This window comes from Carassius auratus, chromosome 50 (assembly GCF_003368295.1).
Source record: "Carassius auratus strain Wakin chromosome 50, ASM336829v1, whole genome shotgun sequence".
Lineage (NCBI taxonomy): Eukaryota > Metazoa > Chordata > Actinopteri > Cypriniformes > Cyprinidae > Carassius > Carassius auratus.
In genome coordinates this window covers 15265265-15290556 of record NC_039292.1, presented here as the reverse complement: position 1 = coordinate 15290556, position 25292 = coordinate 15265265, and the positions used below count along the sequence as shown (strand labels likewise).

The 25292-nt window shown below is 37.2% G+C and overlaps 1 protein-coding gene, 1 non-coding gene and 1 pseudogene across 2 annotated transcripts; 1 reads left to right on the top strand and 2 right to left on the bottom strand.

Annotated features, from left to right (window-relative positions):
- Positions 1-223: 223 nt before the first annotated feature.
- LOC113066411 (uncharacterized) lies at positions 224-2019 on the top strand. Its single transcript, XM_026238309.1, has 2 exons — positions 224-1693; positions 1849-2019. Exons 1-2 carry the CDS (start codon positions 689-691, stop codon positions 2017-2019), a joined length of 1176 nt encoding a protein of 391 aa, XP_026094094.1. The 5' UTR covers positions 224-688.
- Positions 2020-17297: 15278 nt separating this feature from the next.
- Positions 17298-17416, bottom strand: LOC113067352 (5S ribosomal RNA). Its single transcript, XR_003279331.1, has one exon. It is a non-coding gene; the product is annotated as a 5S ribosomal RNA (ribosomal RNA).
- A 364-nt stretch (positions 17417-17780) lies between these two features.
- LOC113067350 (uncharacterized) lies at positions 17781-17899 on the bottom strand (annotated as a pseudogene).
- Between the last annotated feature and the right edge of the window lie 7393 nt (positions 17900-25292).

Genomic DNA, 25292 nt, shown 5'->3' with positions numbered 1-25292 from the left:
GAAGCACCACTTTGTAGAGCACTATCCTGCATTGATAAAAGCTTTTGGACCAGTGATAGCTTTCTGGACGATGCAGTTCGAAGCAAAGCACAGCCAGTTTAAACGGATTGTAAGGCATACTGGCAACTTCAAGAACATTCTCCAGTCCCTGGCTACGAAGCACCAGCTTATGATAAGCCACAACCTGCATTCCACAACACCTTGGCCAGCTCTTAGTGTTGTAAGAGTAACATCAGTTCCAGTGGATGTCCTACATGTAAATGTTCAGGACTCAATCAGGGGTATATCTCCTTCACAGTCCCAAGTTCAGCTGGCTGACACAGTCACCTATCAGGGAACAAGGTACTCAAAAGGCATGATTGTGGCCTATGGTTCTACTGCAGGTCTTCCTGATTTTGCAGTGATTCTTCAAATTGCATTTATCGGGGAAAGAGTGTATTTTATTGTGAGAAGACAGATATCCTGGTATGATGAACACTATCGTGGATATTATCTGGAGAAGACCGAACACATAACTCTTGTTGAGCAACGACACCTTACTGATTTATGTCCTCTGTCTGCCTATATTGTTGCAGGAAAGCGAATGGTGACATTGAAGCGCCACATCTGTCTCCAGGGTTGAGTATCATTGTACCTCTCTCTCTCCAGTGTTGATTAACATAGCTCTCTGTCTTTTGTCTTCTTAGACATGGAGCAAACTGTGAGATTCTGGGTCCTCATCGATCATGAAGTCAAGAAACTCACTCTTAGCAGTGGCATACCCTCAACTGTGGAGGAGTTGGTTGCAGCTGTCAAAGAACATTTTTCCATCCCCACAGATATAAGTCTTCAATACAAAGATGAGGAATTTGATGACTTCTTCACCCTAACATCTACCAATGAGCTGAAAGATAAATGCACACTTAAAGTTGTGTATGCACCGCTGGCATTGACGTTGACTGTTGTTCCCCAGGAAAGCACCCCTGATGTCTCTGATGTCAGCTCTTTAGGTGAGTGTTCGAGTCTCAGTGTGAACTCGGTGGATACCGACATTCTGAGTCCCTCACCCTCTGAAAGGCAGAGCCCATGGCCTGCTGTGTTTCCCATTCCAACCTTCTCACACAACACTGAACTGGCCCTAAGACAAGGAAATGAGATTTATTTAAGAGATGGCACCACAATGACATCACCAAGTGTCAAATCAGACATCCTGGAGCGCCTGGCTGAAGCCATGTTTTCCTACACAGCTTACCCCAATGATGCCCAGAGATGTGCAGTGGCAGAGACACTAGTTGCAAAGCATCCCTGCTTAAAGGAGCCCGGATCTTTCAATGGAATTTATGGGTGGCAGCAAAGCCTAAAGTACAAGTGTGGAAACTACCGGACAAAATGGAAAGCCCTTGGAAGCACTGAACTCCTGATAAACTCACTGAGAAACAAGTCAAATGATGAGCGAAAAGCTGCTAAAAATGTCAAGAAACCAAAGAGGGCAGAGGTGAATTACTTGCCCTCACACCCACATGCTGAAACAGATGACACCCTTGAGAATCTGAGACTTGACTTAATTGCTGCCCGTCTGACAAAGGACTCTGTCAGAAGCACAAATGATATGATGGCCAGAACATACAGCTGGAGAAGACAGGAAGTGGTTGCCCGGTCTCCTGATGTGGCAGAATTTAAGGAAAGATGGCCTGCCCTCTTTGAACCATTCCAGGTATGTGACTTAGCATTTGGTTTTTCCTGACACTACTCACTTCTGAGAACTTTTTGGAAATTGTGACTTTGACATGAGATAGTACTCACTTTTTTGCTTTGCATAAAGTTCAGATGTTGCTTATCTTTTAAAGTCAAACATTTGCTGTCCTACAGGTAAACGAGGAGTTCCGAAGATGTACTGCGGTTCCCCTGGAAGCAACGTTTATGTCACAGCTGGACAAGCACACCCCAAAGCTCCTAGAGCTCTTTAGTGCCAAGGGAGGAGCAACTGGTCAACACATCAAAAACTTGATGATGGAACTGATACAGGTGGGTCAAAAGTAGTGACTAAGTTAAAAGATACAATATTAATCAATTCAGTAGTTTGTTTTTCAGTGATCTTGCCTATCTTGTTTTTTTTTGTGTGTTTTTTTTTAATTAGACTAATTAGAAGAAAAGCTGTCTCAAGTGTTATTACTATTAATCTATTATAATAAATAAAAAAGAAAAACTATTACAGACCTAGGGTAATGATGGCATTACATGGTTGGAGTGAATTTACCAACAAAAAATAATTTATTAATTATTGTTCTATTAACTAGGACCCAAGTGCCACTGCAGTGAAGAAGAGAGATGTCACTCTGAGATGCCTCTTTGAGTATATGGGAGAGAGTGGACAAGAGCTCATCTCTGATTACTTTGTAAGTATTGTTTCAAAGCAGGTTTGGGTCAGTCTGGTGAACAGGTTTAAATTGTGAACTGACTGAACCAGCATTTAGCAGGTAGTGTAGTGTAGTATTTGTTTTTCATCAAGAAATTAGATTGTTTGTCTTAAATACTTTATTTTTTATCTCAAAGGGGGCTGCAGAGACCACTGTTCATGAGGACCTGAAAATGAAGAATATGATCATCTATGTCTGCCGTGAGCCAGATGCAGTAGGAATCATCATTGAGGGAATACCAGTCCTTACCAATCTTGGAAATCTGGCCAAAGCATGCTGCTTGCTGCTTGGGTTGACATATGCACTTAATCTTGAGTATCCATCCAAGGTTTCCAAAACATTTGAGGTGTTTCAAAGACTTCTCGTGGGACTTGATACACTGCGCCCAAAACCAAGCCCCAAGTTCATGACTCTGAAAAACAAGCTCCTCGCCTAGGCACTCAGACATGACTGTCACTCTGCACTTGTGAACAGCTGTTTTCTTTGTCTGTTCAACATCATTATACACTGGACATAATGTTGAATTTTTCAGGTTGTTCTAATGGTTTGTTCTTGTTCTTTACACTTCCAAAACAAGAAAGGGCAAATTGGTTAAAATTAATAAATCAGAAGACATTAACCAGTATTTTTTTCATTTAAATGTTACCTATTTTAATTAAGTCTAATGTGTGTAATATGCTGATAAGTTTACATTGATTGTACTCAATTTATTGGCTTTTTCTGAAAGTGCTACTTAATATTTTTGCATACATTGAAATGCATATTATTAAGTTGGCCTTACTCAAAATATCAGTTAGTTCACTAAACTTGCAAAAAGCAGTTGGAAAATGTTGTCTTAATTTTATTGAGTTAGATCCAAGTTTTAACAGTGTATTCTATCAATTATACTTAGAGTTGTGTCCGCTATATCTTTCCCTTTTACTCCATACACTTGATTTGTTTCAATTATGGTTGGCATTACCTCTTTCAATCTATTGGCTAAAACTTTTGTTAAAATTTTCAGATCTGTATTCAGCATTGTAATTGGTCAAAAAATTTTTAAGTCTACTTTATCTCCTTTTATTTTATATATCAACTTTATCAATCCCATCCCCATTCTCTGATTCATTTCCTCTTTCTTAAAAATGTCTTCATATACTTCTTTTAAAATACTGGTTAAAAAACCTTTAAAAACAATATAAAATTCACTCCCCAAACCATCTATACCTGGACTTTTATTTTTGTTTAATTCACTTATTGCTCTTTTTATCTATTCTTCTCTTATCTCTTCATCACACTCTTTTTTGTCTACTTCTCCTACTGTTGTTTTTATTTGATTTAGTAACTCCACTTTCTCTTCTTCCCTCAAACCCTCAGTACTAAACAGGTTTTCATAATATGCTTTTACTTCTTTTAATATTTCCTCATTTGTTTCCACCACTACACCATTTTTCCCTCTTATTTCTTTAATCATTCCAGCTTTCCCTCTTATTTTTTCTAGATCAAAGAAAAACTTTGTACATTTTTCACCCTCCACAGTATATTTAGCTTTACTTCTTAGTCTTGCACCTTCATATTTTTTCTCTTCCATGTCTTTCAATACTCCCTCCAATTCTTTTATTTTTTTGTATATCTTTCCCATTCTCATTTAACTCCTTTTCAAAATTTTCTCTTATTTCTCTCTCCTTCTTCCTCTTACACATCTGTATTAATTTGCAATACTTTATTGTGAATTTTTGTACTAAGTATTTAACATTTTCCCACCATATCTTTTATCTTCACTGTACATTTCATTCTCCTTTTCTTTTTCAATAATTTCTTTAATACTTAACACATACTCCTCATTCTTCAAAACCTCTACATTTAAAACCCATACACCCGGCCCTCTTTTCACTGAACTCCAGTCTACTTGTATAAAAAGTGGTTTATGGTCACTTAAGCTTGATTCTTCATATTTCATGTTACCGATAAAACCTTCAATGTTCCTTGTACACAAAATAAAATCAATCCTTGTCTTACACATTAAATTCCCCACTAATTGCCTCCTTGAATATTCTTTCTTTTTTTCATTTCTTTCTCTCCATACATCAATTATATTATTTTCTTCCATTAATAATTTTAAGTTATTTTCTTCCTTTATCATTTTTAAAAACCATTTCCTCACCAATTTCTAATTTACTGAAAACGGTATTTTTTTTTAATCTCTTAGTACATTAAAATATTCATTCTATTCATTCTCTACAGTCGGTGCATGGATATTAACTACAATAACTTTTCTCCTCATACTCCATTTCAACCGCAATACATTTCCCATCTATGTCATTATATATTGTTTTACATGATACCCCACAGTTTTCTTTTATTAAAATCGCAACTCTACCTTTACAGATCTTCTTCTTTTCGATGATTTCCCCTGTGTCTCCTCATTTTCTTTTCCTTGTTCACACTCTTTTGTAGCATCATTAATTTCTACCGCGTCCATCTCCTTTTGCACACTGTTCGTCACATCCATCGGTGTACATACAATTCCCTCCTGTTGTGCATCACTCAGTACTTTATTCCTTTTATCATCCAGTTCCACATTATCCAAAGCATTTTGCAAGCTGTACGTCAAATCCATCTGTGTCCAAATTCCCCTATCCTGTTGTGTTTGTATGATGGGTTCGTTACACTCTTTCTGTTGTTCTATATCCTTATTTAATTCCAGTCCTTCACCACGCACTCTTTCTCCAGCGTCTCGCTGCTCGTTGTCTCTTTCATGCACCTGCCCGTCCACCTGCTGCTGCTCCTCCTCCTCACCCTGCATCCAACACTCACACCTATTTAAAACCAAATTGCACTCCAGGCACGTCACAGCATTGCAGTCTCTCGCAAAGTGGCCTCTTTCCTCGCATTTATGGCACTTAAACTCCGGGCAGTCCTTCACCACATGGTCTGGGCTCATGCACAGCCGACAAGTCTTCACCTGATGGCTGTGCATCACCCGAAAGTATTGTGGACCCCCCAAACCTCCAGTTTATTTAAAATCTCTTCATCAGCAAGGTAGACGGGCAGATGCATGAAAGAGACAACATAATCTTTTTTTTGCAGTTTCTTTTTCTCACAGATCACTCCTTTAATTAACAATCCCTCAGTCAGTTCATCACTTTCTTCTTTTCCATTGTCAGTTCATATTCCTTTCCTTGTCTTGGCCTTAGTGCTAAGATTTTCCCATATCCACATTTGTCCGTCACCGCTTTAATAATATCCACAGCTCTCACCTCATTTACATTCTCCACATTCACAATCACAGTTGCCTCCTTTAAGTATTTTCTTTCACCAAATGTATATCTTGCATCTTGATTTTTACCGTGTCCTGCTCGTTGTCGATACTCCAGTCCAGTGTCGTTTGCCATGCGTGTCTCTCCAGCCAGTCCAGTGTCGTTTGCCAATAATCCATCCATTGTACAAAAACACAAACGAAAAATTAACCACCCTCCAGCCAGCAAGATGCTGCTGTTAGGTGGTTTAAAACTGAAAAACCACAAAAAATAAACTAAAAGTCCGAAAACAACTCACAAAACAAACACTTACAGAAAAATCAAAATGGAGGAGAGCCTTCCTCTCCCAACTGCAGCCAACACTTCCTGTAGCTCTCTAGCGCCAAGATTATTATATAATTTGTGAAATTTTCCCAGGCAGTCTCCCATCCATGTACTAACCAGGCCCAAACCTGCTAATATTCAGAGATCGGGCATTGACTCTATTTTTTGGCAAAATTATTATATACTAAGTGAAAAATTTCCAAAAAGCTTACAGCACCTGGTATTCCCAGGCGGTCTCCCATCCAAGTACTAACCAAGCCCAAACCTGCTTAGCTTTCGAGATCAGACGAGATTGGGCTTTTTTTTTTTTTTATGAAAAATATTTCAGTACAAAAAGAAAAAATACATAAAATATTTCACATGTAAATTATTGTTTTTATAGAAACCTCTCTTTCACAAAATAAATGCAGACATTCATTTAAGGTTACATTTAAGTTTGTAAGCAAACATAATCCTTTTTTACCTGAAAAAAACAAAGAAACAAACTACAAATTAATTTCCAGTCCTTTCAGTGTTTTCAAAACATAAGGATTAGTTTATCAAATACATACATTGTACCTTCTGCTTTAAAATAACTTTCTAGTGTTCTTATATAATCTTCCAGTTTTTTCTTAAAATAAATCCATAATCCCAGTTTTTTGTTTGATCAGTTCTTTACTTGATAAAAACATGTGCACAATTCCTTCATTTTTTTCACAACAGACTTTACACAATGCATCCCCAGTCATTCCACATTTATACAACTTCTCTTCAGAAAAAATATATTATGCCTTATATAAAAATCCATGTTCTCCATTTTAACATCAATATGCCATTTTCTCAAATTTCTCCACAGAACTTCTTCCTCAAGGTTTATAAAAACTTTTTTCCAAAATGTATTCCCAGCTGGATCCTTAAAAACATTATTTCTAAACAAAACATAAAAAGTCCTAAGATGACTCACATGAAAAGGCTCCTTTTCTCCTTTTGCTTTTAAGAAAACCTTCATTTTATCATCTTCACTGTCTTGTCGCTGTTTTTCTATGTTTACTAACCATTCCTTTGGAATTGCCTCCTTTATTTTATCATATTGCTTTTTTAAAACATTCTTATTAACATGATTATCATTATTTTTCACTTCATCATAAATTGCTTGCAAAGGTTAAAAACCTTCCCTCACTTCATACAAAACATCCCTTATTGTTTTAAATCCAGCATTAATCCAATGTTTAAAAAATAATTATTTTCCTCTATATACAATATTCTCATTCAGAAACAATGGCTGTGTTAAAAACTCCAATCTCCTAATAGGTTTAATACATACATTTGGTAAAAATTCTGTCCATGCTTCTAAACTTCTTTATAAAACTCCGGGATTCCTGTTATCATTATAGGCTTTAATTTAATCCACAGAATATCAGGTCCTATTTTCATATGTCCGCATTTATTTAAAAACATTCTCATAAGTATTTTCCATTCAGCTTTATTCTCTTCATTTAAAAATGTTTTCACAATTTTAACTCTAAAGCTCTTTTTTTTAATTCTGGATCTTGCAGCCCTAACCCACCTTCTTCTATGGCCCCTATTAAGCCGCGTTTCCACCGCAGGAACTTTACCCAGGAACTAGGGACTTAGGCCTGGTACTTGGTGTGTTTCTACCGCAGGAACCAGGAACTAAATAAAGTTCCGGGTAAAAAAAATGCCCCTCAGAAAGTCCCTGCTGGCGAGGTGGTACTTTTTCAAAGTTCAGGAACTTTCGGGGGTGGGACTTTGGCGCTAAACATCCTGATTGGTTGAGTACACGCAGCATTGGTTGAGTTCAACCACCATTTATTCAGATCAACATTTTCAAAATATTACTGTTATTGTGTCATGAAATGTAATTTTAAAAGTATTTCAGGCGAGAATGTAGTTGTTTAAAACTCAAATCTTTTGTTTATTTACAAAGACAGCGCCTATTTAAAAATGTGTTTCGCCGATCTCTGAGACGGTGAGCTCCACGCAATCAGCGGGAGCTCAGTCCTCATGTATCCGCAGAGAGCAGCCTCTCCTGGGATAGACCTTCTGATATGTGCCGCTGTCTCTGATGTGTCTTTAGTGGTAAAACATAACATATAATTCAGCTGCGGGGTAAATCTAACAGGTTTTCTTTGGTCTGTATTCAATTTACCTATATGTTAAAATGAAAATAAAAAAGGCAAGTCTATAATATTTCGTTTTTTATTGTAATGGCTGCATATACACATATCCCTGAACTAAGTACATTTCTGAAGCTGTTATTATGCTTAAATGAAAACCAAAGGAGGCAGTGGTATTTGATATCCTATTTCGTTTTATTGTAAATACACAGTAAGGAAAATTGCAGTAGCCAAGACGAGCTGACTGAAGTTATCAAGAACGCTGCTGTTTATAGATTTACCGGACTTGCGTCGTTGTGGACATCACACTCCCCAGTCGAATGCACAAAGTCTGAACTAACTACCAATGATGCACGTCCAAAATCAGCGTACTTTTTTTTTATTTATTTTTTTTTTAATCAGCAGTACTTTGTATTGAGAAGCGCGCATGGACCTACGTCACCAGTCATTTGCCTAATCTTCCCGGTACTTTACACTGCGGTGGAAATGCAGAAAGCAACAGGTCTGGGGGGAAAAAAGTTCCTGGGAAAAAAAGTTCCTGGTAAAAATGTTCCGGGTAATTTCGGTGGAAACGCGGCATTAGTGTATTATAAGAAATCCTTGATGGCTTGGAGCCCCAGAGAAAGATCTAGATCTTTTTTTTTTATCTTTTACTAATTCCCATAGGCATGGGTATCACACCCAAAACATACCACATTTTTGCCATCATTAATGCATTTATAACCAAAACCTTCCCTCTTAAAGTTAATTCCCTTTGTTTCCAATAATTTAACACTCTTTCCATTTCACCCACCACTTCATCCCACATCAAATATCTCACCATTTTCTCATTTTTCCCAATCCTCACACCCAAAATCTTCAAGCTCTCTTCTTCTTTAAATGGATAATTTTTTTTACATTTTTTCAATTTTTCCTATACTCATAATAACCGTTTTTTTGTTGATTTATCTTAGCTCCAGAACCTTTACAGTATTTTTCTATTATGTCCATTGCTTTAACTACACTAGCCACATCTTGCACTATTACCGTCGTATCATCTGCATATTGATATACTTTCTGCAACTCTCTATTTTCTTCTGTGTCTATTCCTCTAATTTCTTTCTCTTCCGTTATTGCCAACCCTAATGCCTCTGCCACTAAACTGTACAGCAAAGCTGATAATGGACAACCTTGTCTAATAGATCTAGTTAAATTAAAGGTCTCTGTTAAAAAACCATTGCACTTTACTTGACTTTTAGAATCTTTATATAAAATCTTCAACCACTTAATTCAATTTTCACCAAAACCGAACTGCTGTAAAATTCTAAAGAAATACTCATGTTCAACACGGTCAAAGGCCTTTTCTAAATCAAGACTTATTACATATCCACTTTTTTTCAGAGATCATGTAACTTACAACATCTCTTATACTACTAATAGTATCTGTAATATCTCTTCCTGGTATTGCATATGCCTGGTTTGTTTGTATTATATTTGGTAAAATTTTCTTCAATCTGTTAGCTAAAATCTTTGCTAATATTTTAAAATCTGTATTTAACATAGTTATTGGTCTATAATTTTTAAGATCTGAAATGTCCCCTTTTATTTATAAATTAATTTTACTAATCCTATTCCCATAAAATAACTTGTTTCTTCCTTTTTAAAAATTTCATCATACACATGTTACAGCTGGTGAAAGGACAGTCTGGAAACAATAGCGAGTTCAAGTATTTAATGAGAGGATGAGATAATGGTACAAAGACACACAAAGACGATGATACGGCAACACTCCAGAGGGATGATTAAGGCGGTGAGAAGTCCAGACGGTAATGGAGGGCAGGTGAGGAGTCCGGGTGTTGACGGCGTGAAGCAGCAGGAGAGAGTGGCACAGGAACTGCGGGGAACAGAGCCGAAGGTAAGTGTCCATGGCTGGGTGATCGTGCGGAGAGTGGATGAGGTTCTGGGGAAACACAGACATCCAACTCAAACTACATAGAAGCCAGACGGGGGTAAACACAACGACATGAAACAACGATCTCACAAACACAAGACGTGAGACAAGCCATTATATAGGAGAAGGGTAATGAGTGGCAGCTGTTGCTGATACAATTAACGGAGACGCCCACAACTAATCAGTGCAGACGCAGAACACACAGAATTCACCACAAAGTGTAAACAACCCGAGATCACGGTTTACCAACCGTGACAGTACCCCCCCCCTCTAAGAACTCCTCCTGGAGTTCCCAGAAGGGCCTATCTGCTGATTGAATTCATCAATAAGGGAGTGATCCAATATGTCCCTAGCAGGTACCCAACTCCTCTCCTCCGGACCGTAACCTTCCCAGTCCACCAGATACTGGAATCCTCGCTCCCTCCGTCTCGAGTCCAGAATGCGATTAACCGAATAAGTCGGTTCCCCATCTACGAGACGCGGCGGCGGGGGAACCGGAGTGGGCGGATTAATACGTGCATAAAACACAGGTTTAATTTTGGACACATGAAAGGCGGGGTGTATCCTCTTGTACGCAGGAGGTAGTTTGAGGCGGACTGTCACCGGACTAATGATCTTGGTGATAGTGAACGGGCAGATAAATTTGGGAGCAAGTTTATTCAAAACGGATTGGAATGGAATGTTACTGGTAGAAAGCCACACTTTTTGACCCACGACGTAGACGGGAGGCTTTGACCGGTGGTGATCGGCCTTGGCCTTAGTGCGCTCCCTCACCTGGAGCAGAGTCTCACGGGCTCTGGTCCAGGTGCGGTGGCACCTCTGGACAAACGCGTGAGCGGAGGGGACCGCGACTTCAGATTCCAGACTGGGAAACGCTGGTGGCTGGTACCCTACACTACACTGAAACTGAGAGAGGCCCGTAGCTGACACTGGCAACGAATTGTGGGCGTACTCCACCATAGAGAGTTGTTGACTCCGGGAAGAAGGATTCGCTCAGATTCCTGATGCGGACCAAATGATAAGCGTTACGTAAATCCAATTTTGTGAATACAGATGCTCCCTGCAACCTCTCGAAAGCTGAAGACATGAGTGGTAATGGATAAGTATTCTTAATAGTAATGTTGTTCAGCTCTCGGTAATCAATGCAAGGTCATAGAGAACCATCCTTCTTACCCACAAAAAAGAACCCTGCCCCCGCTGGAGAAGAGGAAGGACGGATGAACCCAGAGGCTAAAGAATCCGAAATATATTTATCCATGGCCTCCCTCAGGAATAGAAAGAGAGTATAACTTGTCTTTAGGCGGAGATTTACCTGACACTAAGTCTATGGCACAGTCGTAGGGACGATGCGGAGGAAGAGAAGCAGCCCGGGACTTACTGAACATTTCCTTCAGGTCCAGATACTCAACGGCATGTTTGGTAAAGCCATGGTCTCCTTCTGAAAAACAGAAACAGGAACAACAGGACAGGCAGAAACCAGACAAGACTCATGACAACTTTCACTCCACAATGTGATAGTGTTAGAACCCCATTCCACTCGTGGATTATGTTTGAACAACCAGGGGTGACCTAAAACAAAGGGAGCAACAGGGGAGTCCATGAGAATAAAGGATATGGTTTCTTGATGGTTGCCAGATGTGATGAGTGTGATGGATTCAGTATGGTGGGTAACATGGGGCAGTTCCTGGCAGTTGAGTGCGGTGACATGGATGGATAGAGACACAGGAAGGACAGGAATGTTCAGGTGATGTGCAAGTGAAGAATCCATGAAATTGCCTTCGGCTCCGGAGTCCAGAAGGGCTTGGCATTCATGATGGTGATTCTTCCACCGCAGTTTCACCGGAAGGAGGGTCGATGATGTAGGTGAGGACTTCTCAGCGGAGATCCCACCCGATAGTAGCCTCAGGTTTACTTTCGGGGCTGACTCTTTTACCGTACAAGAGTAGTTGTTATTGTCAGAGCCTCCACAGTATAAACATAGTCCTTGGGACCTCCGCTGTTCCCTCTCCCTCCGGGACAGCCGAGCTCGACCCACCTGCATGGGCTCGTGATCGTCAACAGAACTGACCGTGTTCTCTCGACTCAAGCGCCCCCTACTGGAAGAGAATGGAGGTCTGAAAAGACTGTGTTGGCGGCCCAGGCGATTAAACCTGGCCTCCACCCGCAACGCCAGGTCTATTAGTTCATTGAGAGTAGGGGGCAGCTCGAGGAGGTAGATCTCCTGCTGAACACGGTCGGATAACCCATGCAGGAATCTATCCCACTACGCCGCCTCGTTCCACTGGCACGCGGCCGCAGAACACACAGAATTCACCACAAAGTGTAAACAACCCGAGATCACGGTTTACCAACCGTGACAACACATCGTTTAAAATTGGTGTCATTACATTTCTGAAAACCTTATAAAATTCACTTGGAAGACCATCTTTTCCTGGACTTTTACCATTATTTAACTGCATGATTGCTTCATCTATTTCTTCTTTTTCAATTCCCCTTTCACATAAACTTTTATCACCTTTATCTATCTTTATTTTGATTTTCCCTACCAAAAATTCAATTTCTTCTCTACCCACTCCTTCCCTTTGAAACAAATTTTCATAATAATCTTTTCTTTTAAAACTTCTTCTTTTTCTTTTACCTTTCCTCCTCCTTTTCCTATTAATTCTTTAATCATTCCTGCTCTCTGTCTGTTTTTTTTTCCATATTAAAAAAGAACCTTGTACATTTTTCACCTTCCACTAAGTATTTTGCTTTACTTCTTATCATTGCTCTTTTATATTTTTTTGTCTTGTATATCCTTTATTTTTTTAACCAACATTACGGTTTTCTGTGAATTGACAACCTCCTTACTTTAGCTCATCTCTTAATTCTATTCTTATTTCTTTTTCTTTTCTTTTTTTAATTTTCTGTATTATTTTACTATGTTCTCTTGCACATTTTCCAATGTCATATTTAAAATAATCCCACCAAATTCTCTTTTCATCCTTATACATCTGATTTCCTTTTTCCTTCTTTATTAATACCTCTATTTGTTCCTTAAAATTCTCATCTTTTAAAATATCTGTGTTTAACATCCATATTCCCGGCTCTTTTAAAATTATTCATATCAACTTGTATACATACAACTTTATGATCACTTAACATTGTTTCCTTATAATATATAGCATCTATTAACTTCAACATTTCCCTTTTACTTATCAAGAAATTCAATTCAATTCAAGTTTATTTGTATAGCGCTTCTTACAATACAAATCGTTACAAAGCAACTTTACAGAAAATTATGTTTCTACAATATTTAGTAGTAGCTAGTAGTTTGTAGAAATCTATTCTACTGCTTGTTACGTCCTGTGACGTAGACTTGCGTTGTATTGTGCTGGTGAATGTGTTCACTTTATTCTTTTATCTCTTTCTCTCTCTTTCATGCAGCACTCCAAATCACCCGCAGCTGATCTTAAAAGGTGTGGGGGGGGGGGGGGGGGGGGGGTTAAATGCTATTTCATGCATACTGAGTTTTTTACACTGTTAAAGAGTTGGATTCCCATGCTAAAAATGGACAAAGTTTCAAAAATTAAGTTGTACGTTTGAAGGAGTATTTTTGTTCCAAAAAAAACTCTTCCTGTTTGTCACAAGTTTCTGAAAGTTTTTTTCGAGTATGGCTCTGTGTGACGTTAGATGGAGCGGAATTTCCTTATATGGGTCCTAAAGACACTTCTGCCGGAAGAGCGCGCGCTCCCGTATAGCAGAGCACTGAGAGCACAACAGACTTCACTGATCAGAGCGAGAGCGTTGCGAAATGTCACAAAAGAAGTGTGTTTTTGGTTGCCAGGGCAAGACAACCCTGCACAGATTACCAAAAGAGAAACAGCATTAAGGGACCAGTGGATGGAGTTTATTTTTACAGAGCATCAACGGAGTTGTGCAAGTGTTTTTGTTTGTTTCCTGCATTTCGGATTGCACATCGTTTATTTCTTAAGGATAATGCAGTCTCAACGAAAAAGGGTCACGATCGTGTGTTGGAACCGCATGCGGTGAGTAAAACTGCTTCAAATATCTCTGTGTTGTTAACTTAGCTAGCAGCGCATAAGCACATCAAGTAAACAACATGCGATGTTGTCATCAAACTGCACTTTCCACATGTACAGCTTAAAAAAAAAAAAAAAAAAAAAAAGACCACATAAAGTGGAACTTAGTCATTTTCCAAAACCGCTAAGCAAATATATGCAGTTTCAGTACATACCACATAGAGACGCCTTTGCTGATGCTGCTCTTGTTAAATTTCAGCCTCTGGATCTGTGTCACAGCTTCCAAATGCTCTCAAAGCAAAAGCCTACTGGCGCTCGTGATTCTTTAGCTCCGCCCACACGTCACGCCTCTAGGCGCTCATGTTTTTCCGGGAAAAATCGGTACAGACTATCTTTTTCTTATAAATATAATAAAAATAAAGACTTTTTGGAGTTATGAAGGATGCAGTACTACTCTATAGGTACTCAAGATTAACAGGATATTGAGTGCAAACGAGCATTTCACCCCCCCTTTAATTACCAGGAGCATGGATTTTCTGCTGGCAAACTTTATATCTAAATAAAAGAATTGTTAAGTAAGCGTACTTTTCTTCAGTTGTCTTGTGTTACAAGGTGTAAAGCAAAAGGTGTTGTGTAGCCTTCTGGATCTAACTTGATGAGAGATATTTAGAGCTGGGATAGAGGGAAAGGAGTTTTCTCACATTTATTTATTTATGTTACAACACTTGTTATTCCCCTTGAACCCCCCCTAGACCAAAAAAAGAGGGGAACGTAACATTCTGCATATAAAATTCTTCAATGCCTGTTGCCTTGAGAATTCTCGTATCCCCTCGTTTCTTTCTCTCCAAACGTCCACTAAGTTATTTTCTTCCATTAGACTTTTTAATTCCTTCCTTCCACTATCATATTTAAAAACCATCCCATCTGCAATATCCATCTTGCTAAACGTAGTGTTAAAATCCATCATAATTAAAATATTCTCCCATTTCACAATAATATCTTTTAGTTCCTTAAAAAATAACACCTTTTCTTTTTCTATCACAGGTGCATGAATATTACACAGAATTATATTTGTCTCTCCCTCCATCATTTTCACTATGAAACACTTTCCTTGCATATCATCATAAACCACTTGTGCTTTTTCACACACACCCTTTTTAATTAAAAATGCTACTCCCCTACCTAGCCTCCCATCGCCATTACTATAAAATATATCACCTTTCCATTTTTTTTTAAACTTTCCATTACTTCATCCCTCCAAATTGTTTCTTGAACCACTAAAACATTTGATCTACTACACAAAAGTTTCAACTTTTCAAATTTCCCTTTTTCTAGTAACCCTCTAACATTGTGTTGCAATTTTCAAAAACATAATACATGGCAAAGTACATATTATTCGAAACATTCATCAACTTTTCCCAGCATGCAAAACTATTCTCATCATAGTCTCCTTTTTTTAAAATACTTTCTGTTTCAGTTCTTTTTTTTTATTATATGTCTCTTTTGTAGATTCTCTAAATTTGGTTTTACCTTTAGTTGTCGTCTTCTTGTTATTGTAACCTTTTCCCAGTCATTTTTGTTGTCTTCTTTTCTTCCTAGCGTTGCTTTCTCTATCGTTTGCATTTTCTGCCTTTCCTTTTCCTCCTCTCTTGTTTGTTTCAAGATTTCCGTTTGTATTCCATGTCCTTCTCTCTTTCCATTTCACAGTACTTCTGTTCCTCCTCTGCATCTTCTCCTATTTGATCCTCTTCTTCTTCCTCAGTCTGTTCTGTTTCTTCCTCCCCCTTTGCATCGTCCACATTCTGTGATTTCTCCATTTCATCCACTTGCTCATAGTCTTTATCCGTTTCAGCATCCTCCTCTATCCAGCATTCAAATTTCACCAGTACTTTACAACACTCCGGGCATCTTACAGCATCACATTCCCTCGAAAAATGTCCCTTTTCACCACAATCTCGACAGGAAAAGTCTGGACAGTCCTTCAAAATGTGTCCCGGTTTCATACACAATCTACAGATCTTCATTTGACGATCATGTATGATCCTAAAATATTGCACTCCCTCTGCAGTATCAGATCTCGTGCTGTAAGGCAGTGATAACACCTCCTTAGGAAATTTCACACGGACATATCTTGTTCCATCTGTAATTGTAGTGTCTGGATAGTACCTTCTTCTTATTGCAGATGTAACTTTAACTCCCCATGTTCTCAATTTTGCCATTATTTCTTCATCTGTTATATAAGCTGGTAAGTTCATGAATGAAACAACACACTCTATTTCTTGAAGATTCCTCACTTCACACACAATTCCTTTTACTGCTAGTCCATCCTTTAAAACTTCACATGCTTCTTCATCCATTACTGTTACCTCATACTCATTATTTAATCTTGGTCTTACCGCTAACACTTTACTCAGTCCAACTTTTTCAATCACTGCTTTTATCACATCCTCCACTCTTCGATCTCTTACTTCTGTAGTATTTACAGTTACTGTTGCCTCTTTAGAGAAATACTTTTGTTGTTCATTGTCTTTCATCTCATTCCTTTGTCTTCTCGCCTCACTTGTCTCTGTTGATTTCCTTTGCTTTATTCTTTCTCCAGTATCTTTTTGAAGTTCTTTACTGTTGCTTTTTTCTTCAGCCATGCCTTTGCCATCACCATTTTGTTCCTCCATAATCAAAACTTTAAGAGCTTTAAAGCTCCTTTGGCCCTAAGCAGTAAATTCTCCTCAGGGCCCTTAAAAATAAAAAAAAATTAAAAAACCAAGAAAAAATATATATTTAACTATATACAATATAATATAAGACAAACCAAAACAAACACATGGGAGAGCCTTTCTCTCCCTACTGCCACCGCTTACTTCCTGGAATGTAACAAAAATCACAGGTGCTCAGGGTGGTATGGCCGTAAGCGAAGACTGCCGCAAAGAGAGGGCTATTTAGAGATCAGCCAATCTAATCGCCAGTACATTATATAAGTAGGAAAGAAAACCCAAAAACTTAAAGCACCTGGTATTCCTAGCCGGTCTCTCATCCAAGTACTAACCAGAACTAAGCCTGCTAAGATTCAGAGATTGGGCATTGACTCTTTTTTTTTTGCAAGATTATAATATAATTTGTGAATTTTTTCCAAAAAGTTTAAAGCACCTGGTATTCCCAGGCAGTCTCCCATCCATGTACTAACCAGGCCCAAACCTGCTAATATTCAGAGATCGGGCATTGACTCTATTTTTTGGCAAAATTATTATATACTAAGTGAAAAATTTCCAAAAAGCTTACAGCACCTGGTATTCCCAGGCGGTCTCCCATCCAAGTACTAACCAGACCCAAACCTGCTTAGCTTCCGAGATCAGACGAGATCGGGCATAGCCAGGTTGGTATGGCCGTAAGCGAAGACTGCCGCAAAGAGAGGGCTATTTAGAGATCAGCCAATCTAATCGCCAGTACATTATATAAGTAGGAAAGAAAACCCAAAAGCTTAAAGCACCTGGTATTCCTAGCCGGTCTCTCATCCAAGTACTAACCAGACCTAAGCCTGCTAAGATTCAGAGATTGGGCATTGACTCTTTTTTTTTTTTTTTTGCAAGTTTATTATATAATTTGTGAAATTTTCCAAAAAGTTTAAATCACCTGGTATTCCCAGGCAGTCTCCCATCCATGTACTAACCAGGCCCAAACATGCTAATATTCAGAGATCGGGCATTGACTCTATTTTTTGGCAAAATTATTATATACTAAGTGAAAAATTTCCAAAAAGCTTACAGCACCTGGTATTCCCAGGCGTTCTCCCATCCAAGTACTAACCAGGCCCAAACCTGATTAGCTTCCGAGATCAGACGAGATCGGGCATAGCCAGGTTGGTATGTTGGTATTATTAAAATTCTTTTACAAAAAATTCCAATTCATTTACAACATTCCAGGGAACTCAATTTTACAATTCCTTAACACATTTTGTACATTACCTGACAACATTTTATAAAAAACATCCATTTTCCTTTCCATCTTACAATACACATATAACATCTACAAATAGTCTTCCATTCTCTTTTTAAAATATCCCCATATGTCTATTTTACAGTCTTTGTTTCTCACTATGTTTCTTCTTTTCCATATCACATATTTCCCCATAGATATACATAGATTGACCACCTCATTATTTGTACAATTTTCATTCAGTCCCATTATTATCAACTCATCCCAGTTTGGAATATCTTCTTTTTCTCTTAGTTGATTTATCAAACCTTTTAAAATCTTAAAAAATTCTTTCAATTCATCACAATATAAAAACAAATGTAAAAATCCTTCATCCTCTTTTTTACATACTTTACACAAAGCATTTTGTGTCAAACCAATTTTACATAGTTTCATCTCGGAAAAAACGACTTTATGCCTTATAAAATAATCCAACGCTTCCATTTTTACATCTAAGAACCTCCACTTAACATTCCTCCATATATTCTTTTCATCTAATCCAGGAAAATGATCAATCCAAAATTCATTTACTTTTGGTTTTGTGAAAACAGATTCCCTAAAACACGTATAAAACATCTTCACAGTACAAGAGTTAAAATCATTTTCCTTCTTCCCAACTTTAAAATACACTTCTACTTTCTCTTCCTCTTTTTCCCCACTCTCTATTATTTCAATCCACTCTTTTGGTATTGCTTTCTTTACAACATCATACTGTTTCTTTAAAGTACTGACATTGAAATCCTCTTTTGCTTCTTCTAAAGCATCAATGACAAACTGAAGAGGAAGAAACCCATTTTTATACTCCTATAAAACATCTCTTACTCTTTTTATATCTACATCTAGCCACTTTTTAAAAAACACATCTGTTCCATCTGTAGTAATCTTTGCATTTAAAAACAGAGGTTGATTCAAAATTGTTTCTCTTCCTTGTGGCTTAAAATCAATATGTGGTAAGAAATCTCTCCATGTCTCTAAAACCTCTTTATAAAAATCTGGTATTCCTTTTATCATTCCTTTTTTAACTCTCATCCATAAAATATCATCCCCTATTCTCAAATTTGAACATTTTTTTAAAAAATGTTTCATTATTACTTTCCATTCCTCCATCTTTTCTCTATTTAGATATTTCTTTACAGTTTTCACTCTCATACTCTTCTTCCTCTGCTCAACATCCATTAACCCCAACCCTCCTTCTTCTTGAGAACCAATTAAAGTCCTATGTGCACTTCTAGGAGGCTTATTACTCCATAAAAAAATCCAACACATTACCCTTTACTCTCTGTTCAACCCACATTGGCATTGCAGTTACAGATAAATTATACCACATCTTAGAGAGCATTAGACTATTAACAATTAGAACTCTTCCTTTCAACTCCAAATCTCTCACTTTCCAAAAAAACAATCTTCTTTTCATTTCTCCCACAATATCCTCCCATCTTTTATCTCTTGAACTGTTTTCATCTTTCCCCAAATTTACTCCTAAAATCTTAATTTCTTCCTTTTCGTTAAAAGCAATGCAAGCTGGTAATGCTGGCGCTTCTCCAAATCTCATAAAAGCAGTTTTTTTCACATTTATCTTTGCACCTGTTGCTTTACAAAATTTCTGCATGAGTTCCATTGCTATTCTAATGCTCTCTAAATCCTCTATTATCAAGGTGGTATCATCCGCGTACTGAAAAATATTTTGTCCTTCCCTTCTATTTTCAATATTTATACTTTTTATTCTTTGATCCTTTTTAATCATCATTCCTAGAGACTTAAGGAATACAACTGTGCTGACAATGGACAGCCCTGCCTTATGGATCTAGTTATCTTAAAAGCATCCATTAAAAAAACATTACATTTAATAAAACTCATTGCATCCTTATACAAGATCTTAATCCATTTTCTAAAATTCCCCCCAAAACCAAAACGTTTTAAACTCGCAAATAAAAACTCATGCTCCACCCTATCAAATGCTTTTTCAAAATCCATGCTTATCACGTATCCACTCTTCTTTTCTTCATTCATATAACTTATCACATCCCTTATGTTGCTAACTGTATCTGATATATCTCTCCCCTGAACTCTATATGCTTGATTTGATAAAATTATCTTAGGTAACTCTCTTTTCAGTCTGTTTGCTAAAATTTTTGCTAAAATTTTAAAATCTACATTTAGCATAGTCATTGGTCTATAATTTTTTAAATCCTCCCTTTCCCCTTTTCTCTTGAATATTATTTTCACTAGACCCATTTTCATTGCTTGATTAATCTCTCCCTAAAATCTCATCATACACTTGTTTTAGTATTTTCAATAATTTATCCTTAAAAGCTTTATAAAACTCATTTGTTATCCCATCTATACCTGGACTTTTGTTCACCTTTAATTGATTAATAGCTTCTTCTATCTCTTCTATTTTTATCTCCGCATCACACTCTTCTTTGTCTTGATTATTAACTGTAGCCGTAATCATCTCCAATATACAGTACATGCATACAGTACAGTACATTATATAAGCAGGAAAGAAAACCCAAAAGCTTAAAGCACCTGGTATTCCTAGCTGGTCTCTCATCCAAGTACTAACCAGACCTAAGCCTGCTAAGATTCAGAGATTGGGCATTGACTCTTTTTTTTTTTTTTTTTTTTTTTTGCAAAATTATTATATAATTTGTGAAATTTTACAAAACGTTTAAAGCACCTGGTATTCCCAGGCAGTCTCCCATCCATGTACTAACCAGGCCCAAACCTGCTAATATTCAGAGATCGGGCATTGACTCTTTTTTTTTTTTTTTGCAAAATTATTATATAATTTGTGAAATTTTCCAAAAAGCTTAAAGCACCTGGTATTCCTAGCTGGTCTCTCATCCAAGTACTAACCAGACCTAAGCCTGCTAAGATTCAGAGATTGGGCATTGACTCTTTTTTTTTTTTTTTTTTTTTTTGCAAAATTATTATATAATTTGTGAAATTTTCCAAAAAGCTTACAGCACCTGGTATTCCCAGGCGGTCTCCCATCCAAGTACTAACCAGGCCCAAACCTGCTTAGCTTCCGAGATCAGACGAGATCGGGCATAGCTTTTTTTTTTTTTTTATTCAATAATTTCACATTTGACATATACATAAATTCCAGTACGTGTCACATCATATCATATTCACTCATTCTATATTCATTATTGAATCTCACCCTCCATTATACGCTTACACTTCCAATCCTAATTATCCAGGCATATTTATCATATGTTCTTTAAAGCATTGCAGAACTCTAGCATTGTTCCCCGTAATTATATTATAAAACCCCTCAGTCTGCCCATTCATACTTAAATATTCATATATAATCTGTATATTCCCTTCCAATTTCCTTCTAAAAAAACCCACATATCAACATTACCTTGTTTTCCTTTCATCACATTACGTCTACCCCATATTGCATACCTCGCCACGTTTAAAATAAAATTGACAATATATTTATTTTTGCCTCTTCCTTTTAAACCCAGTAAAAATACCTTATACCATTCAATTTGTTGTTCAAATTCCTCTCCCAAGATTCCCTCTATAAATAATTAAATTTTCCTAATAAAATCCTGAAGATTTGAACACAATAAAAACAAATGTAGCACCCCTTCATCTTCCTTTCCACAGACATCACATCTTGCATTCTGTACAATCCTCATTTTACATAACCTCATTTTTGTGTAAATTACATTATGTCTTAAGAGAAAATAAAAATTCTCAATTATTGGGTCCATGTATCTTATTCTTAAATTCCCCCAAATGTCATCAGATTAAGTCCCTGGGAATAACCTATTCCAAAAGCCATTTGCTATTGGTTGGACAAAAATCCTCCTCCTAAAGAAATTATAAAACACTTTTAAAGGACATGATTGAATTAAAATTTTACTCTCACTTTCCCCTAAACACACTTCAACCTTTCCCAGTCCTTCATCCTCTTTTATAAGTCCTTCAATCCATTCCTTTGGAACTCCTTTTTTTATTTGATCAAATTGTTGTTTCACCGTACGTCTCTCTACCTCTTCCCCAATACCCTCAATTTCATCTGTTATGCCTTGTACTGGTATAAAGCCATCTATAATCTCATACAGATTATCTCTAACTTTAATTATCCCAGTTGCAATCCATTTTTTTAAAATATAATTCCTTACCTTCATATAAAATATTGGAATTTAAAAACAATGGATGATTCAAAAACTCATTATTTCCTTCTGGCTTATACACAACTGTTGGTAAAAATTCTTTCCAAGCCTCCAGAACCTCTCTATAGAATTCCGATACCCCCTTTAACATACAATATTGTTCTAAATAATAGCAGTACAATGTGACTAACCAGAATAATCAAGGTTTTTAGTATATTTTTTATTGCTACGTGGCAAACAAGTTACCAGTAGGTTCAGTAGATTGTCAGAAAACAAACAAGACCCAGCATTCAAGATATGCACGCTCTTAAGGCTGTGCAATTGGGCAATTAGTTGAAAGGGGTGTGTTCAAAAAAATAGCAGTGTCTACCTTTGACTGTACAAACTCAAAACTATTTTGTACAAAAAATTTTTTTTTTCTGGGATTTAGCAATCCTGTGAATCACTAAACTTATATTTAGTTGTATGACCACAGTTTTTTAAAACTGCTTGACATCTGTGTGGCATGGAGTCAACCAACTTGTGGCACCTCTCAGCTGTTATTCCACTCCATGATTCTTTAACAACATTCCACAATTCATTCACATTTCTTGGTTTTGCTTCAGAAACAGCATTTTTTTGATATCACCCCACAAGTTCTCAATTGGATTAAGGTCTGGAGATTGGGCTGGCCACTCCATAACATTAATTTTGTTGGTTTGGAACCAAGACTTTGCCCGTTTACTAGTGTGTTTTGGGTCATTGTCTTGTTGAAACAACCATTTCAAGGGCATGTCCTCTTCAGCATAGGGCAACATGACCTCTTCAAGTATTTTAACATATGCAAACTGATCCATGATCCCTGGTATGCGATAAATAGGCCCAACACCATAGTAGGAGAAACATGCCCATATCATGATGCTTGCACCTCCATGCTTCACTGTCTTCACTGTGTACTGTGGCTTGAATTCAGAGTTTGGGGGTCGTCTCACAAACTGCCTGTGGCCCTTGGACCCAAAAAGAACAATTTTACTCTCATCAGTCCACAAAATGTTCCTCCATTTCTCTTTAGGCCAGTTGATGTGTTCTTTGGCAAATTGTAACCTCTTCTGCACATGCCTTTTTTTTAACAGAGGGACTTTGCGGGGGATTCTTGAAAATAGATTAGCTTCACACAGACGTCTTCTAACTGTCACAGTACTTACAGGTAACTCCAGACTGTCTTTGATCATCCTGGAGGTGATCATTGGCTGAGCCTTTGCCATTCTGGTTATTCTTCTATCCATTTTGATGGTTGTCTTCCGTTTTCTTCCACGTCTCTCTGGTTTTGCTCTCCATTTTAAGGCATTGGAGATCATTTTAGCTGAACAGCCTATCATTTTTTGCACCTCTTTATAGGTTTTCCCCTCTCTAATCAACTTTTTAATCAAAGTACGCTGTTCTTCTGAACAATGTCTTGAACGACCCATTTTCCTCAGCTTTCAAATGCATGTTCAACAAGTGTTGGCTTCATCCTTAAATAGGGGCCACCTGATTCACACCTGTTTCTTCACAAAATTGATGACCTCAGTGATTGAATGCCACACTGCTATTTTTTTGAACACTTCCCTTTCAACTAATTCAACTAATTGCCCAATTGCACAGCCTTAAGAGCGTGCATATCATGAATGCTGGGTCTCATTTGTTTTCTGAGAATCTACTGAACCTACTGGTAACTTGTTTGCCACGTAACAATAAAAAAATATACGAAAAACCTTGATTATTCTGGTTAGTCACATTGTACTGCTATTATTTTGAACAATACTGTATGTTCTTTCAATTTCATCCATATTATTCCCTCTCCCATATTAAGACCTCCACACTTGTTTAAGAAATATTTCATTCCCTCCTTCCACTCTTGTTTATTATCTCTATTAAAAAATTTCTTCATTATCTTAACCCTTAAACTCTTCATTCTTAAACCCGGATCCAACAAACCCAAACCTCCCTTTTCAACAGGCCCTATCATCGTGTCATATGCAATCTTTGCTGGTTTCCCCTCCCATATAAAATTTAAAATAGACTTTTTCAACCTCTTATAAACCCAAATTGGTAATGAAGTGACCTCTAACGCATACCAAATTTTTGAAAGCATTAGCGCATTCACAACCAAAATTTTGCCTCTCAAGTTCAACACTCGTTGTTTCCAAAAAGTCAACTTTCTCTCCATTCCTCCTACAATCTCATCCCATATTATGTCTCTCGTTTTCTTTTCATCCTTTCCAATTCTAATTCCCAAGATTTTCATATTTTCCACCTCCTCTTTAAAATTAAAATAGCCAGATAATTGTTCTGCCTTCCCAATTCTCATTACTACGTTTTTTTCTATATTTATTTTTGCTCCAGAACCCCTACAATATTTTTGTATTTTGCCCATAGCCTCATTAATACTCCCAATATCCTTTACAATCAAAGTTGTATCATCTGCATATTGATACGTTTTTTGTTCTTTTCCCCTCCCCCTAAAACCAATTCCTTTAATCTTTTCCTCTTCTGCAACTATTAAGCCTAAAGGTTCCGCAACAATACTGTATAATAATGCAGATAAGGGACAGCCTCTGTCACAAAACCATTACACTTCACAAAGCTAATTGCATCTTTTTATAAAACTCTAATCCATTTTATAAACATATTCCCAAAACCAAATTTCTCTAAAAGTTTAAATAAATAATCATGCTCTACCCTTATCAAAGGCTTTTTCTAAATCTAAGCTCACCATATAACCTTCCTTTTTATTCTCTACCATATACCTTATTTTATCTCTTATATTACTTACTGTATCTGTAATTTCCCTCCCTATGATTGAATATGCCTGATTCATTGTTATTATTCCTGGCAATACTTTCTTTAAACGATTTGCCAAAACTTTAGCTAGGATTTTAAAATCTGTATTTAACATTGATATTGGCCTATAGTTCTTCAGATCTGATGAATCCCCCCTTTTCTTAAAAATTAATTTCACCATTCCTCTTCTCATCAATTGACTTGCTTCACCTTTATCGTATATTTCCTTATATATTTCTTTTAAAAATGGTATTAATATGTTCTTAAAAGCCTTATAAAATTCGCTAGTCAATCCATCTGCCCCCGGACTTATCCCATTATTCAACTGTGATATTGCTACCTCTACTTCTTCATCGGAAA